Raw genomic sequence first — 17,559 nt, forward strand, 5'->3', positions numbered from 1 at the left:
TTATGGAAAATGTCAACCGAAATACGTGAAACCCGGTCTTGTGCAATTGAGGCATACACAGGGCCCACTGGACTGGACGACAGGACATTGTCTCGTTGCCAACACCACAACACACCACACACCCCGCCCCCTCAACCCACAGGCCCGCCCACAGCATCAGTCGCAGCAACAACAACAACAATAGCCACAACAAAAACACCAGCAAAAGCACCTCTGAGAACCACCCGTAGTTTGGCCATAATTAGTTGCGCCCAGCACTAATTATACTTTACCTAGGCACAGCTGTGAATCGTCCTTCTCTCCCTTCCCACCCTCACCGCTTTCATTTTTTTCGAAGTATAACTTTTCGCTTATGTGGCAACATTTGTCACAATTCGTCCGACTGATTTGCAGTCGAGTTGAATCAACGATTCCATTTCTTTGTCTGAGACTCCGGTTGGAATTCAATTTCTCAGAATTTATAATAACAAAAATATTCATCAAAATAAAATATAAAATTCTTTCGTATATGGTATTAAGTAGCATAAAGTAATCATTTTTGTTCTTGTATTTTTTTTCAGCAATTGAACAGAATCTCGAATACTATTTTAAATTACATTATTAGTCAATTTCCCTATATATTAGTAATTTCTACCTGCAAAATATTTATGACTACAAGTCTCTCTCTCTCTGATAAATAGAAAAGAAAATGATAAAAATGTCTAACACTTATTTTTCACAAGCAAAAACTGTATAATAATCCAGCCTACAAGATTAGTTAATCCTCGTCTTGCCTTAGATAGCTGATCTTTCTTTTTAAATGTAAAAAAAAAAAACCAATTCTTGTGGTCAATAGTTGGCGATAGACACACAGAGATGACGCAGACCAACACAAATATGGATTTAAACCGGATTGCATTTAGCGATCCTTTTAAATGTTTCTAGTCTAGTCTAGTCAAGCATGGCTGTATGTTGAATCTTTCTGTTCAATTAAGGGATTCTATCCATTTAATGATTACTAGTTTCCCCCAATATTAAAACTTTTGCTTAGTTCAAAACTTAAAGTGCACAATTCAATTGCAGTCAATTGAGTTTCGGGAGACAGGAAATTACCCGTTTTAGTGTGACGTATGAATTCATCCCCTTTTAAATAGGATTGCCAACGCCCACAAAATCAACAGCAACAATGCCAAGAGGAAGAAGAAGAGCAATGCGAACTACAATAAATTTTAGCAATTTAATTGAAAACTAGTCGCAAAATGTGAAAATGTGAATGGAATGAATGAATGAGCAGTCAGTTAAACTGAATGTTTGGACTGGAACCCATTTATGTATTATGCGGCAATTATTTATGGAAAACAATAAGGGTGCTCCGAAGAGTGGTAGGGGTGCGTGGTGAGTGGGCAGGGGTTGCAGTCACGCGTGCGCATCTCGATTTGACCACCCGCCGAGGCGCAAATGAAAATGAAAATGAAAATGAAAATAAGCAAACTCAACAAATGGAAGCAGACACGCGACAAAGCCAAAAAAGGTCAACGGTGGCAAAGGGCAATCACAAATCTATATATATATATATATATATGTATCAGTCTTTGTATATGACCTACAATGTTTTCAGATTGTGCATTTCGCAATTGCACAGTTTTTCTCTCTTAACAATCAGAGCTATGATTATCTAAATATTACTATAAGACCGACTATGAAAGCCATATGCTTTACTAGTCCAACACAAAGCCTAGTAACACACATATCGGGTAATTTTTGGTTGAATGTCTTGTAAAACACAAGAGACTATCAGACAAGAGTTCTTTCTTCAATCCGATTTCAATGATTTTAACTTCATATAACTTATTTTACTAAAAAGGAACCGATTGTTCCCATGCTACATGATCTATTAATGCGATTCAGGTGGCCCAAAATATGAACTGCCTGCATCAAAAGACGGATGTACGATAAGTTGAAGGTTGCAAAGATACACAGACGGGCATGGCTATGAAGTCGAATAAGTCTCCTTCAATGCTTCGCGAATAGAAAGTTGACAGTCTAAAAATATGGAAATAAACAGGAATACAAAGCTAGAAAGGAAGAGATTTCTTCTTTTATTAAAAAAATTCACGCACCTTTTTGGCAGTCTGTCTCAAAATTCATGACAGTAAATGCTTAGAGTATGATAACTGATTTAAACAATATCTAAGGAGTGAAGACGAGGACTTATTATCTTAGCATAATAATGCCAGAATTCGAATCTGAAGTAAGTGTTCCCATGCCTCAGGTCAATCAAAGGACCTGTTCTCCTTTTAAAAGTAATCAACTTACAAAGCGCATAGTTAAATATCAATTTATAAATTTGGTTGTTGTTGTTGTTGTTGTTGTTTTAGCCAGATATCATTTGTTCTTTTGTGTATTTGGTAAATTTGAAAACAATAATTCATCATTTTGTGCTTGAATGGAGCGCTCTTATGCTTCTTCTTCTACTTAATGTTCTTGTTTTATTTTTTTCTTATCTGCTGGCATCATTAGTCAGTCAGACGGAGATACATTATATATGTATATATAGATCTGCTGCAATGCCGCCAGAGTTAAGAGCTGCTTGCAGACAAAACCTGTCAGTCAATGGCTTTGTGGCAGCAGGAAGATACAGCAGCCGAGACAGGCAGAAGAAGAGCGGCAGAGAGAGAGAGAGAGAGAGTGAGAGAGGGAGAGGGAGAGACAATGAGAGAGTAGGTACATACAACGTTATGCCTTTGATTGCTTATAGAGTTATTAAGCATTTTATAATCATTAGTAATTTGAGAGAAATTTGTCTGTTCTTTCGGATTCACCTTCCTAATGAAGTTCTTGCTGTCAATGATGATAATGAAGTTGCTGCAGTTGCTGCATTTGCTGCAGGTGTCTCAGCTTCACAATAATTGTAACAGACACACACACACACACACACAAACACACCTAAGCACACAGCTGCGGGGTTTATCAAATTAGTTTCAGACCACCCATTGGTATCTAATTTTTAGATAGCTTTATTACACGGCAAAATGTATTTTGTTGTTGTTTGATTTCAATTAAATTATTAACTTAATTGTGTTATTTCTTTAAATTCAAATAAATACTCAAGCACTTGCATTTTATTTCAATAATATCGAATCTCTAATGAATTAAATTCGACATTTTCTAAATTTAAATTCCAATTTTTGTTACTACATTTTTTAATTAAAACAAAATTGCCACTCAAATTGTACAGGAATTGTAGACATTTTTAAAGTTGAAATGAACATTTTTTTAACAGTGTATCGCACACAGGAATCGCCTGTGGTGACCAATTGCCCAAAACACCTCAAAAATTGAATTAATAATCAAATTAAATTAAAGGTCGCGAAACTGTGACGAAGACGAAGATCAGAACGGAGTTGGGGAGAATTGGGCTGGGGGTGTTTTGGATTGAAAAATGGAAATAAAATTAACACACTTCAGATCGGTTTCGGTGGCAATAAATAAAACGCGTTTGCAGCAAGTGCGACATCAACGACAAAATAACAATGCAATAAATCACTTATTGGCAACCCAGCAAGGGTAAGGGGGCGACGGGTGCTGCCAATTGAAAGCGAGCGGTGGGGTTGGTCGGGTTTACTGATGGTGGCTTCTGCTGATAAATTACCAGGCATTGCCAAATAACAACAACCACAACAACAACATCAACAGCAACTGCAAAAGCAGTCGTCAGCAGATAGCGGCAGCAGCCAAAACGCTCTAATTCGTATCTGCGAATCGCATTCGGATTCAGATTCGCATCTGTTAGATACGCAGATACGCAGTTGCATTTAGCAAATTGCCAGCGCAACGAAAACAACAAAGGAAAAGCCCACTTCTCTCAACTGGTCATTCTCTTTTTCCATTCGATTTTCTTATTTTCTTTTCACATTTTTTTTTGTTTTTGCAATTAAGACTTGCAATCAAAATGGCTTAACTAAATTAAGCAAAAGTTGAGAACGTTATTAAAATCCTGATAATTTCGTCGTAAAGCTTCTTGCGCTTGGTGACATTTCCGAATCCACATAACATATATCTTTTATATATATATATATATATATATATATACATAGGCTTATCCGTCTTTCCGTCTGTATGCAAATTATTCCATCAGCTTTGAATCTATCATTATGAAATATATATCTCAAATAAATCCATTTTTTTGCTGCAAGCTGTAAGTGTGCAAGTATCTGCAAAATATATATTTATAGAGTTGCTTAATCTTTTTATCTTATAAATACCATTTTCTTTAAAAATTATAATAATACTTTTATTTCCAATAAAATCCATTCTTACAAGTAGTTCATATATAATGCCTTTGCTTCAACTTTGTATTTGAAATATTGTTTTTTGAGTCGTGAACCAGTGTGCAAGCGATCTGCATTGCATGAGTGTTGCTAGCAGGGACTGTGCCGCAATTGAACGCACTGCAACATGCTGCATACCGAATGCACAATGTTGCGCCACATTCCAAGATGGGCAACAAGTGGCCGGCGTACAATGTTGCCGGCTCAAAGAAAATATGAAGAGTTTATAATACAATTGAAATATATGGAAACATACAAACATACAAATATAGATACATATACACATATATTTATTTTCCTTCAACATATGCCGTACTTTTCGCATTAAAAAATTTGCTAACGGCAATTGTTTTTGTTGCCTTTGCTGCAAAGCTTAAGCGCGCTCTCGCAACAAACGCGGCTGGCAACAAAGCGTCGCCACGGCAATCAGCAACACTGGCGACGCCATGTCCGTTACAAAATGCAGAGTTCGTGTGTGTTTGTGTGTGTACAGCAGCATGTTGCTGCCGAAAAGTTGCCAAGCGACGCGCCAGCAACGAGCCGTTAGCCAGCGTTTAGCTATGTCAGAGAGAGAGAGCGCGCGTTCGATTCATTCTGAATTCGTTTGTCTCGTGGCGAGCGGACGTCGTCTGCTCTTTTTTTGTCGTAAGCCGTTTGCCGTCGTGTGTTGGCGTTGAACCAAAACTCGTAAATTAGTTAACTGTGGTAACAACAGCGGTACGCGAGTTCTTAACGTTTATCGCATAAAGTACGTACGCTCATTTATCTCTGTGTGTGCGTGTCTACGCTATTCTCTCTCTCCCTCTCTCTCTCTCAATGAAATATTGGTAATACTCATATTTTTGTTTGTCGCTTATGTTTTTGTATTTTTTTTTTTGTATTTGTTTGTATATTTTGTTTAAGTGCACGCATATTTCAATATAAATAACTTGCGCCATTTAAAAATAAACCAGAAACTATATAAAAAAAAAAAGCGTGGCGAAAAGCATAAAAATATGAAGAGCATTTTTTTATTCGTTTTTTTGGCGATCGCTAAACTGTAGTTTTTTCCGTCTTGTCTGTTGGCATGTTGCAGTTATTTCATTTAACTGTGAGTCACGTGTGCCAAAAAAAAAAACAAATTGAAGCTAAAAGTAAAGTAAATTAAATAAAGCTTGATAAAAGTTGAATATGGATATAAAATGTGTCTTAACAACAACAACACCTCTAAAGTGCAACATGAATTCTTTGTTCAAAGCGGGAAAAAACAACTCGAAAATATAATAACAAAAAAAGAAAAAAAACAACGCAAAGCAAAGAAAAATTAAACGATATGAAAAACAGGTTTTTTTTGTTGAACCGCTCGTGGAATGACGCCCATTTGTTGTTGTTGCTGTGCGTTATTAAAGTGTTAACACACACACACACACATATATATATATATATATATATATATATAAATAAATACACACACACGTTCACAGTGAGCGTTAATAAAACGAGCAACTTTATAAAGTTCAACTGAACAATTAAATTTATTAAAAAGTTGTAAAAACTTTTTGGACCAATAGAAAATTTGATTTTTTTACCCAAGTTCTATAAATACACAAGTATAACTTCTAGTTTGATTTATTTGTTTTGCGTATATAAAACCAAAGTTGAATATATGAATATCTGTGTAGTTAGAGGAACCAAATTTCGAATTTTTGCTGCTTAAATTTATTGAGATTGTTTCAAAACTAAACTCCAATTTTGTAATATAAAATAAATTATTGTTCACACTTAATTATTTTATGGATAAACTAAAGCGAAAAATAAAAACAACTTTAAAAATTGGAAATTGCCGACAATTAAGCGTTAAACTTTTTTTCATTTTTTTTTTCGTCTATATACAACTTTCAAAAAGTTTTCAAAAATACAAGCAATGAGCAAAAGAAAAAACTGTCGTGAAAAAATAATTATTTTGGAATTATGCAATTACAATTACCGAGTGTTAAAGACCCAACCCGTTGACCAGTTGGAAAGCAAGCCTCTTGTTGGAGTCGTGTTTGTTTTGCCACTTTGTGATTCTTTTCCCCGGCTTCATTTGGCTAATTCGCTTGACACCACTTTCCGAGCGCTCTGTTACAACAACCATTAACCTGGTTCGCATATTTTCTTTATTAGCTGAAAGTTTTTTCACCTGACCAAATTTCTCTCGCTTACTATGAATAATGGAAATTCAAGGGTTTTGGAGCGCAGTAAATATTGATTTAATGAACATACGTATGTGGAGACTACCCCTAATGTAAGAAAGTCAAGTGTTATTGGCAGCGTTGCCAGGCTGCCAGCACTTCAAGAAGATGCCTCACACAGGGGGTAGTGGGTCGTAGGAGAGGGGGGTGGGGGAGGAGACAAATGAGTAGCTGGGTGAACCTGTTGCAGTTCAAGGACAGCCAGAGCCATGCAATTTAGCTTTGTTACACCTGTGTGTGTGTGTGTGTGTGTGTGTCACATGTGTGTGCGTGTGTGTTAGTGAGAGTCAGTGAGTCAGTTCAGCTGCTTATCGTGCGCCAGTTACGAAATGTCATAAAAAACAGCACAACAATATCGACTCAAACAAATTGCAAACAAAACTGAATGCGCGCTCTTAACCGCTCTCTCTCTCTCTCTCTCTCTCTCTCTCTCTCTCTCGCTCTCTCTTTTTGTTTTTTGCTGCTCTCTTGTCTCTTGTGATAAGTGAAGCGCTCGCAACCGCTTTGAGCGCCCACCCACACACACACACACACAGGCAGTTAGAACTCTTTGGGCTACCTGCACGATAAGCATCAGCCAAAAAATTACTATTGGAAGTCAAGCAGCAAATATATATCGTATATATATAAATCAACAAAAAAATATAATAAATAAATAAATAATATATATTTGTGGTACGGTGTGCTATTTAAGTATGCGTTGCGTTGCGTTGCGCATTGTTGCCCTCTCCACTCTCCCCTATCTCGCTGTGCTGCTCAATTATTATCTGTAGCTGCATCTGTAGCTGTGAGGAGTCGACGTGTTCAGACTTCAGACAGCGCTGCAATTTCCGTTACAAAAAACTGGCCATGCAGCGTCACGCATCAGTGCTGTCACTTTAGCCTTTTTTCTTTTGTCTATCGATCGATCTACGCTGTTAGCACCCAGAAGCTATCCGAATAGGATTAATTGAATATGTGGATTGGACTAACACTCTCGTTGTGAGAACCAGTTGGTTGCGAATGCATTTTGACAATGTTTTCTTTTTGGTAATTATGCGTCGGCTCTCTTTTTAAGAGATCCCAATCGCGTTAAGATCTGTCTAAACTACGACCTACATTTTCTCGTCAATATGTGTCATTTATTCATATTAAACATTTTTCATACCAACCAAACACAAACTTGATTTCCCTATTATATATATTAGCATGGCATATTCGATTGAAATTGATCAGGAAACTGTTTTGTAAATGCTGCATTTGTTTCTGCTCGGTCTGTTCGTTGGTTGTTGGCAACACTGGTGGTGGCAACATGTGCGTCGCCCGAGCAGGTTTGCTTCTGCTACCAACTTAAGAATGCAATGAGATAGAAGACAATGCGCGAATGTTATACACACGTTTGATCTCTCTCTCTCTCTCTCTCTCTCTCCCTCTCTCTCTCTCTCTCTCTCTCCCTCTCTCTCTCTCTCTCTCTCTCCCTCTCTCTCTCTCTCTCTCTCTCCCTCTCTCTCTCTTTCTCTTTCTGCCCCTCTCTCTCGCTCTGTCTCTCTCTCTCGCTGTCTCTTATAATCGACAAGTTTTTCGCTGCTGCCGGTTTTAGTCAGCGTTTTAGCCAACAAAATCGCTCGTGTGTGACGCAGCAACAGCAGCAGCAGCAGCAACGGAGTTTTTAACGTTCTTTATTGTTGAGTCAGTCAACTGACTGGCCAGCAAATAGTAAAGGCCAACATTTGGCATTTTATTTTAACGCTAAATTCAATTGTCGAGAAGCATTCAAAACAGTCAGCTGAATGTCTGTCAGCCTTTGGCCATTTTAAAAAAGTTGAGAATTGTATTCGTTATACGATTCTGGCAACTCGTTGTAAGCCACTCGTTTTATTTAGTTACACAAACTAGCTGTGGCTCTATTTGATGCTGAAATCAAATTGTGTCTGCAGTTCTGTTTGTCACTTTCGAAAGTTGGCTAAGCGTATTCGTTAGTATTCCACTTGTTACTCGTCGCAACGAAGAGTCACTCGTTTTAGTTGATTTATTTAGGTTTAGTTAGTTTTTTATTTATTTAGGTTTAGTTAGTTTGCAGTTGTCGCAGTCAATTCAATTGTCTTTCCCGCAATTTTGAGCTTTTAGAAGTTGGCTAAGCTCATTCGTTAGTTTGCTGGCACTCGTTGGCTAACTTAGCTGTAAGCTCAGCTGTCGGGGTTTTAAATTGTTCTTCTCAGAGCTGATAATATGATTTGTTTCGTTAGTTGCTTCACCCGATAACTTAACTGTTGATTAGTTTGGACGTCTGCTTGACACTTTGAAATTGTCCAAGTGCATTCCTTAGTTGGTCCCTTGCCTCAGTGCTCTGGTTGTATTTAATTAACTGAGCTGTGGCTGCCGCTTGACCTTAGCTCTGCTCGAAGTTGTAAAATGACGCTGTTTGTCAGTCGCCAAATGCTAATCTTTTTAGTAAAAGTTTTAGTTTAAGCTCAACTCAACATTAACAGAATTGAGCTACTCTACTCTTTGATTTTACCACTCAATGCTCGTTACTTTCTACTCTTTACTTTTTCAATTTAAGCTCATTTTTTAAACGTATCTTCTAAAGTAGTTAAGCCGACTCGTTACTTTTTTCACTCGTTGCTTTGTACCCTTTGTAATTAAAAACTAATCCACACTTTCAATTCTGTTTTTTCCAGATTGCACAGAGCGCATGATAAACTCAATATCGATAGAACTTTGGAGTCGCTCATCAGCAGTAGCGCAGTATCGCTAATTGCCAACGACGAGTGTGTGTGCGTGTGTGTGTCAAAAATAGTGCACAAATTATAAAATTAAAGCCATATTAAAGCAACTGCAATTTTTTTTATGCATTTTTTGTTCCTGTGTGCTGTAACAAAAGAAAAAGCAACATAAAAAACAACACACTCTAAATAAAGAAAGAAAATACAATTCAATTCTTGTGCGAAAAGTGAACGACAAGAAAAGTCAACAACAACAACAAGAACAACAAGAACAACAGAAAGAAAAGCCAAAACAAACAACAAGAAGGAAAATGGGCCAACTGCAAAGGCAACGAGTGGCTCAACTCGCCACACTGCTCTATTATGTGGTGATCTGCAGCTGCTTGACTATTGGTGAGTGTGCATCTCTATCTCTATCTCGATCTCGATTCCGATCCACATACACACATATATATATATATATATATGCATGTATACAACAACATATACAAATGCACTGATGTATGTGTTTGGCCAGTCGCAAAGTGCAATTTGCAGTTTTGCATTTTATAATTAGACACGTGCGAGCAATCAGAAAAGAAGTTCTTCTCCTAAAGCGAAGTGAAAAATTTAAATTTTTTTTTAGATTTACGGCTCGCATTTTTTGCTGAAACTGTATTACATTTTTAAATCTGGCTTTACATTTTCGATATTGCCAGCTAAGTGCAAAGGATTTCTAGTCTTTAGAAATGTATTCCGCATATTAAGAAATTATATCTTTTATATCTTATTCAATGAATATTTTTGATCAGTGTATGCAAATATATGTTGGGGTTACTAACGAATAGTTTTTATTAGTTAGTTGTAATTTTCCTACAGCTAAATAAACATGGCCAATTCAAATCGTAATTTTATTGCAACAGCAACCACAACTCACATATAAATATTCAACCATAATAAAATAAAGTACATTATCTTGCAAAAGATATGTGAAGGGAATTGCTTTCGCTGGCGTGGCTTGGTTGCTGCCTGAGACTGAGACCCTGAAAACGCTCGTGTAAATAGGTCCAAAATCAACAAAAGCCCAATTTCAGTTACAGTTCGAAATGGCCAGGCACAGTTTTCTTATCGCTTATGCTCTTGCTCTGTCAATATTTACGCTTTGGCCTAGAAGAAGTCTGCGTATCGCGTTTTTATCGCGCCCAACACAGAATCAGGCAATAGAGAAGCCGAGAAGCAGAGAAAATGAAACAGTCGTAATCGAGACGAGCAAATATTATAAATAGTTGAGCGATTAGCGACCCTCGAGGGAGTTACAATTGTCGCATTTGCTCAAGTCATTGAGTTCTCCACCTGACTGCTTCGCTCATCCATCGTCAACATTATAAAAACATTTCGTGCCCAAATATTTATTTAGCCAAATGCGACACATTAAACGAAATTGCCACAATCGCAATCGCAATCACAATCTTTCGCAGGTGATCTTTCACTTAAGCTTTTGTCACGAGTCGAATTTTCCATGAATCGGATGACACTTAATTATACAAATCAAATTATTATCTTACTAAGTTAGCGAATGCCAACATCTTTGGTTTGCAATATTAGCTAGCTGTTGGTGGGCCATGAGATACCCTATGATTTCAGCCAAGAGCACTTTTCCGCCATCATATCATCATCATGATGACGAGGCGTTGTCTAAGGCCTGTGGATATATAACAACATATGATAGATAGTTTGCTGTAGAAATCTTCTCTTCTGCTGGTATCACAAAGCTAGGCAAGAAAACGACGACCAATTACCACATCCGCTTCATTTGTAGAACCACTTTTCTTTCCCTCTTTATTATTATTTTTTTAATCGTCATCAGCTTCTGTTCTGTACGGTTCTGTCTTTTGTTTAACCTTTCTCTAAACGGTCAACCAGGGTGGGGGCACTAAAGAGAAAGAGCCGTACCAGTACTTGTTACGGCGAACAACCAGCAACACCGGATCTGACTCGACAGAGTTGTTCTGCCAGCAGTGAAAACAGACTAACTTTTAGACGACCAATGTTCTAATGCCCTTGCAGCGAGTTTTACTTAACATAAAATAGCTGAAGCTTGAGCTAAATATTTTAGTTTAGCCGTGGAACATAAGGCTTCAATGCGATATATATGTTCTATCATTGATATATCGATATCTTATTGCTTATTTCAAATATTTTCTGATACAATAGTAACTAACTAAAAGAAAGTTTTTTGTTTGTGAATAAAACAACTCGGACTTCTACAAACGACTATTTAGCATAGATGGGTAGGCAGATTGACATAGAAAAGTAGTTCGTCATCCTGATCAAGAGTATGTGTGAGTGTATATATGAGTATATATATATATATGCATACATGCCTGGGAAATGTCGGGCTTCAATGCGTTCCACATGTCATGACACACTCATAATGCCCCCTGCAAAGTGCTCGACAACTGAAAAAAAAGAAAGAATAAAAAAGTAAATGAAATTAATTAACGCAACTTTTTTTCGTTAACATGTCCGACATTATTTTCTGCTGCTTAGCTGTTGCTGTAATTCTTTTATTTTTATTTTATTTTTTATTATTCTTTCTTCTTTTTTGTGAGCGGATTTGATGAAACACCAACATTAAAAGAACTCGTCATCATGCCGCATGCGCCTTCAATTGAATGTTGCAAGCACATTTAACCTAGGCTCAACTGCATTAAACGGGCTTGTCTCTCGTGTTTTCTTTATGACTGCCCTCAAAACCCGCTGATGACACTGTCTTCTTCTTCTTCGTTTTCTTTCTATCGTTGTCCGACGTATCGAAATTCCATGTTTCATAATTAGCCGCGACTGGGAACGGGAACTAGCCTACTTAATTTTCGTCGCGAGCTTTCACTAAAGCCTGGGAAAACACTGATTAGGAATTTGCCAGAATTGTAACACTAATCATAATAATACAAAGCGCCCCATTTAATCAAGCCCAAGAAATTAGTGAAACTGTGAAAAGCGCTTTAAGAGAACAAGTACTAATCGTCGAGTGGAATAAACCCGGTAAATAGATGAACATACATACATTATAAATCATCCTGAGTAGTCTAATGTCATCTGAGAATGTTCAGGTGAGCACAAAGCAGGGAAAGGAAAAGATAAGTTATATTGAAAACAAGATATTTAAGATTATAGTGTTTATTTCTTATCAGTAGATGTACATACATATATTCTCAGCTCGAAATTGTTTCCTAGAATTGTTACGGGCTATACAACAAAAGCGCTTCTGCTTGTGTTCTTTTTCTTTTTTTTACTCAAGGGGCGACATTCACTGTAACCCTTGAACTTAACAAAGTCAGCGAAACAAAGTCAAAGACGAAGTACTCTCACGTAAGTCGCTTTCTCCCTTTCGCTCCTTCTCTTTCTCTTGCTACGTTAAATCTCTCAATTTAATGCCAACGACATATTTTAATTTCTTGGGAATCTCTCTTGTGAGGCAAAAACTCTTGACTACAGTTTTGATGAAGTCAGTTGTTCTTGCTGTTGTTGCATCCATTGTTGCTGTGCCTGTTGTTGTTGTGGCAGCTGATGATGGTCAAGCGCCGGCAGCGCAGTCGCTACTGCGTGCTTGCAACAAGCGTAGGCAACTCTAGAGCCAGGTTCTTTTGTGGCACTTTGCTTGAAGTACGCTCGTTGTACTGGGGGCAGGAAAAAGGAAATTCCAATTATGTTCCAAGTCTGGCCGTGCGTAGAAAAAACGTATTGTTGCTACCGTCTTTTATGTTGCATGCCACACTCCAAACACACCCCACACACACACTACCCTGCTCTCCCTTCCCCAGTTTGTGTCGCCTGCAGGTTTTTCTGTCTCTGTTACTCTTGTTTTAATCTTAATCCGTTAAAGGCCATTTTTATAGCACAATTCTGACCCTCCCCCGCCCTTTTTACCCCACCATGCCAGCTCCTGACCATCCGACAATTGTCTTTTGTTGCGCGTTATTATTGTTGCTGTTTGCAGGGATTTTTTGGGCCGCTTTTGTTTTTTTTTCCGACATGGCAAAACTCTCGCTGCGATTTAAGCCGCCGAGCATTTGCTTTAATTAAAATACACAAGAAAATGTAAAAATAAACCGTTGTGGAACAAACATGAAGTGCAGCTCTGAACTCACTTCATATTGTAGCACAGACTAAACGAATGGTGCATTCAACAAGCCAATTAAAAACTGATAACTGACAAAATGCTCAGTGTTCAATATAATTGATAAATGATCTGTTGCATGGCAGAAAAATAGAATTCTTTTAAAATAGTTTAGCTTAAGCCAAAGAAAATCTTTTTTGCCTTTAAGAATAACAACTTTTTACAATCGAACTCAGATAATCCGTTATCCCTTGAGCTCCACTGCTTAAAAATCTTTAAAGATGTGAATAGAAGATTAAAATAATACTCATATTGATATATTTATCTTCTTCCTTTGAGACTCATTCAATATCATAAAATCCTTTCGACGCAAAGTGAAAACAGTAAAAGGTTCATCATTTACACTGCAAAAAATTGCCAGGAGCTGGCATGATTTATTTGAGACACGCTTCACAATCTAATAAAGATTATAATGAGCTGCATAATGTGCGCAATATGCAATGCATGGGATGCACGTCTCCTAGTCGCCATGGCCAAGTATCTATCTATCTATCCATCTATATATATATATATATATATATAAGATTGTATATACATACTATTTGCATAACTTTAGCCTGCCATCTGCACTTGACTTCCTTTCATTTTTTTTTTTGGGAAAAAAGGAGGAGGTTGGGGGCGTGGAGTTGAATTGGAGGCAATCTCTGGGAATAGCCTGTGCCACACTGACAGACAATTAGTTGAAGTTGATCCAAAAACTTGCGCATAATTAGCAACCATTGTTGCACGCCCCTCGCCCACCCTGCTACTGAGTCGGCGCTGCCGGGCTTGCCTCCCTTTTTATGCAGACCCATAAATTAACTGCAAATGAGCTGCGGCCACCCGCGCCTTACCCGATGCGCTCCAGACTCTCAATCTGGCTGTTGTGTGTGAGTGTGTGTGTGTGTGTGTGTATCTGTATGTGTGTGGTGCCCAAAAATCCAGCTATGTGGGTGCTAATTATGAGTAAGTAGCTGCAACAGCATCCATACATATATTGTATTCATATTTAATGAGCTATGAGCTGAGAGAACAATTCAAGCACTTCTTCGCTTTAAGCATGAATCAAGACATAAGCAACATTGCTTAAGTATTAGTAGTTTTGCTCGTCTGCTAATATTAAAATATACAATAATAAATTACTATCCATTATATATATATTTTTCTCTCGGTGTACGCGCACTGCTTTCCCACAACTTATTGCCCTTTGTTGTTGCTTTCCCTCAATTTTTTAATAATCGTCAAAAGTTGAACAAACGAGCCACGGCGGCCTTTATCGTTTTCAAGCTCAAGTGAATCAAAATTATCTATATATACATACATCTAGAGATGCCATATGCCATATGGCATAATTACAAGTGTCTTTGAATCGGAATCTGAATTTGTGCCTGGTATCCAAATATGCGAAGCGTTATTGCAGACTTCAGTTGTTTGTGAAAATGAAAATGAGCTGAGAAAACCAACAGAGAAGTGAAATAATGCATAAAAAAGAAAAGAAAATAAACAAGACAAGAAGAATATACCAATGTTTGTGTCAGTTTCAAGTGTCTATCCCGCTTTTCACCTCGTCCCTTAAGTCTAACTTCATGAGTAGCTTCTTTGGATGCCATTAAACAACTTTTTCTCAGTTGCAATGGCAATGCAGTGAAATGCAAGGGGAGGGAAGTGGTAGAGGAAGGCGCTTTTTACGTCGTGGTAAATGAATACCCGCATATAATGCCAGCGGAATTACAAAAAAAAAAAAAAAAAAACACACACACACACACACACAGTAAGTAGCTAAACCCAAAACCAGCACAAACTTACAACAAAAACAACAACAATATAACAAAATAAAGCCAAATGAGAAAACCAGCAAAACAACAACAACAACAACAACAATGAGTTAAAAAATGCACTGAAAATACAAATGAAGGATTGTTTTGTTGTTGCATTGTTGCCTCCTCCCCCCAACTGAATTTCCCTTTAACCCCTTGAGCTCAAAATGCGGCTGTCTGCTTCTTTCTTTCTCCATCGCTTTTTTTTTTTTTAGTTTTTAAGTATGATGAATGAATTTTAAATAACAAATTCAGTTGTTGCTCGTAAAATACCAGCTAACCAGAAAAGCAGAAAGAATAACACAGCAAACTGAAGAATGCCTTGAGAAATTATAATAAATGAGATATGTATCGTATGCGCAAATGATCTTAAGACCGACAAACTCAATACTGCTTTATCTTTTACATATATCAATATATCATACTTAGTATGTATACTCGATTCGAATGCTTTGCTTCAAAATGTGACTTTAATTTGTCATCTTATTTGTAATTTCTCATAACTTTGCAAACTATGTGAAATGTATCTATTCAGAATGCAAAATGATTCCTTGTTATATATACATATGTCTATCTAGGAAACAGACAGAGCTCGAGTCAATAAACTTGACTTAAATGAAGTGAAGCCATCGCCCCTTACCATATAAACATAACTAATTACATACCTATTTTGTATATACACAGTAACCATAAAGTGGGCATAGAAGTGTTGAGTCAAGTATATTTACTGAATATGTGCCAATCTCCTGACAGCTATAAGGGCTACAGTGTACAAATTTAATATCATGCCACTCTCACATAAAAACTAGTTAGCATTTCATTTTATGCATACTATAATTGAGAAAACTAAATTAGGTCTCTATAAAGTGCACACATGAGAAAAAATATTTGATAGGAACTTACGCAAGTTGCCCAGAGCCTTGTTAGAATGCATGTTGTACGTCGGTTACATATCTATATGTTAACAACTAGTTGGGCACGCACTCGCACGAACCAACCGACAACCATATGGGTAAACGAGGTGGTGGGGAGGGGTCTAGTCCAGGCCGAACAGGAAGTGCTAAGAAGACGTGCTGCTTGCATGCCTTACAAGTGCGCCCCTGGCATACTAAATTGAGTTATTTAGTCGGCATCGGCATGCGTAATGCATTAGAACACACTCGGCCTAAACCTAAACCGTCGACTGCAACTGTGTTTGGGTGTGTGTCTAGGTTTGGTGGGTACATCCTACCGTACCATACCCGTGTACCGTACCTTTACAGTCTACCTATCAACTGAACCATCTAAAGAGGGTCCCATGCGCATATGTGCAGGCAGGTAACCTGACGACACAACTAATTGCTAATTGGATTATGTCTTACTCAAGCACACATACCACGCACAGGAAAACTGAGAGAGAGAGACAAAGATAGAGACAGAGGGAGAGAGAGGGAGGGACTGACTGAGGTGCTGGCGTGTGCCAAAAGGTCAATGATACAACCACTTGCGATGACACTTGGAGAAAAATGCTGTATGCAATTCAAGTGCATGGAATTTCTATCTATTTTACAATATGCTTAAATCAAGTCTAAGTCATTCTTGATTTCAAAATGTTGAAATATGTGTCAAACGCTAAGGTTAGTTAAACAACTTCGATTCTAGAACTTGAGCTGATGACTAGATTTGATTTGGAGAACGTATCAGAATTGATTTGAGAACTGGTTTACTTAAAGTCTAAAAGAGAGCGTCGAGATTTATGAAGTATTGCAGGCCCATAAGAAATATGAATTTAATTTGTGTCGTTCGACCTTCTCTATGTTTTGCTCGAAGTGTAGCCAGAAGGTCTTTTGGCCCTAATCCAGTCGTTTAGACTGAGAACCATAGACTCCACAAAAGTGGTTGTAGCCATCCGTCTGCATTTTTAATTGACTCGCCTGCCGCTTGCAATTGCATAACAATGAGGCCGGGGCGCTATCCAAGTTCGATTTCGTTTTCAAGTTCCTTTTTGGATTACCCCCCCTGTTTTTTCTGTTTTTTTCTGTTTTGTTTTTTGTTTGTTGAAACGATTTGCCGGGTTGCGGCCTCAATTGTCGTGGTCGTTGACGTTCGGCATTTTGTGTTGGTTGAATGGTCTTAGTTTAACATTTGCATAGTATTGATACCCTCCCCTTCCCCCACCGTTCGCTTATCCGTTTACCCGTCTTCCCGGGCTCCTGGGTCCTCATTGAACATTGTGGCCTGGGACGCTCTGCTTGTAATTGTTAATGCAAAGTGCATGGAGCACAGGTCAACTCTCGTTGATGGTTCTAGTCATGTGTCCTGTTACCTCCTGTTGTCTGTTGTCTTTTGTGTTCTGGCTTCTCTTATTTTTGCTGTCGTTTTCGTTTTAGAATTGTA

At 37.8% G+C, this 17,559-nt stretch overlaps 1 protein-coding gene across 7 annotated transcripts in view; it reads left to right on the top strand.

The window, feature by feature from the left end:
* Positions 1 to 4,901: 4,901 nt before the first annotated feature.
* LOC6565753 (fasciclin-2) overlaps positions 4,902 to 17,559 on the top strand; it is an 82,582-nt gene continuing 69,924 nt past the window's right edge. For 2 of the 7 annotated variants that reach the window (XM_032738682.2, XM_043215972.1), the window contains exon 1: positions 9,394 to 9,621. In XM_032738682.2, the coding sequence (XP_032594573.1) occupies positions 9,540 to 9,621 (82 nt within the window). In that variant the 5' untranslated portion in view covers positions 9,394 to 9,539. Of the gene's footprint in view, positions 5,138 to 9,183; positions 9,622 to 17,559 lie in introns of those variants that run through there. The other 5 variants (XM_032738686.1, XM_032738687.1, XM_032738684.2 and 2 more) reach the window with 5 other exon arrangements.

Source organism: Drosophila grimshawi, unplaced genomic scaffold, assembly GCF_018153295.1.
Source record: "Drosophila grimshawi isolate 15287-2541.00 unplaced genomic scaffold, ASM1815329v1 contig_848, whole genome shotgun sequence".
NCBI lineage: Eukaryota > Metazoa > Arthropoda > Insecta > Diptera > Drosophilidae > Drosophila > Drosophila grimshawi.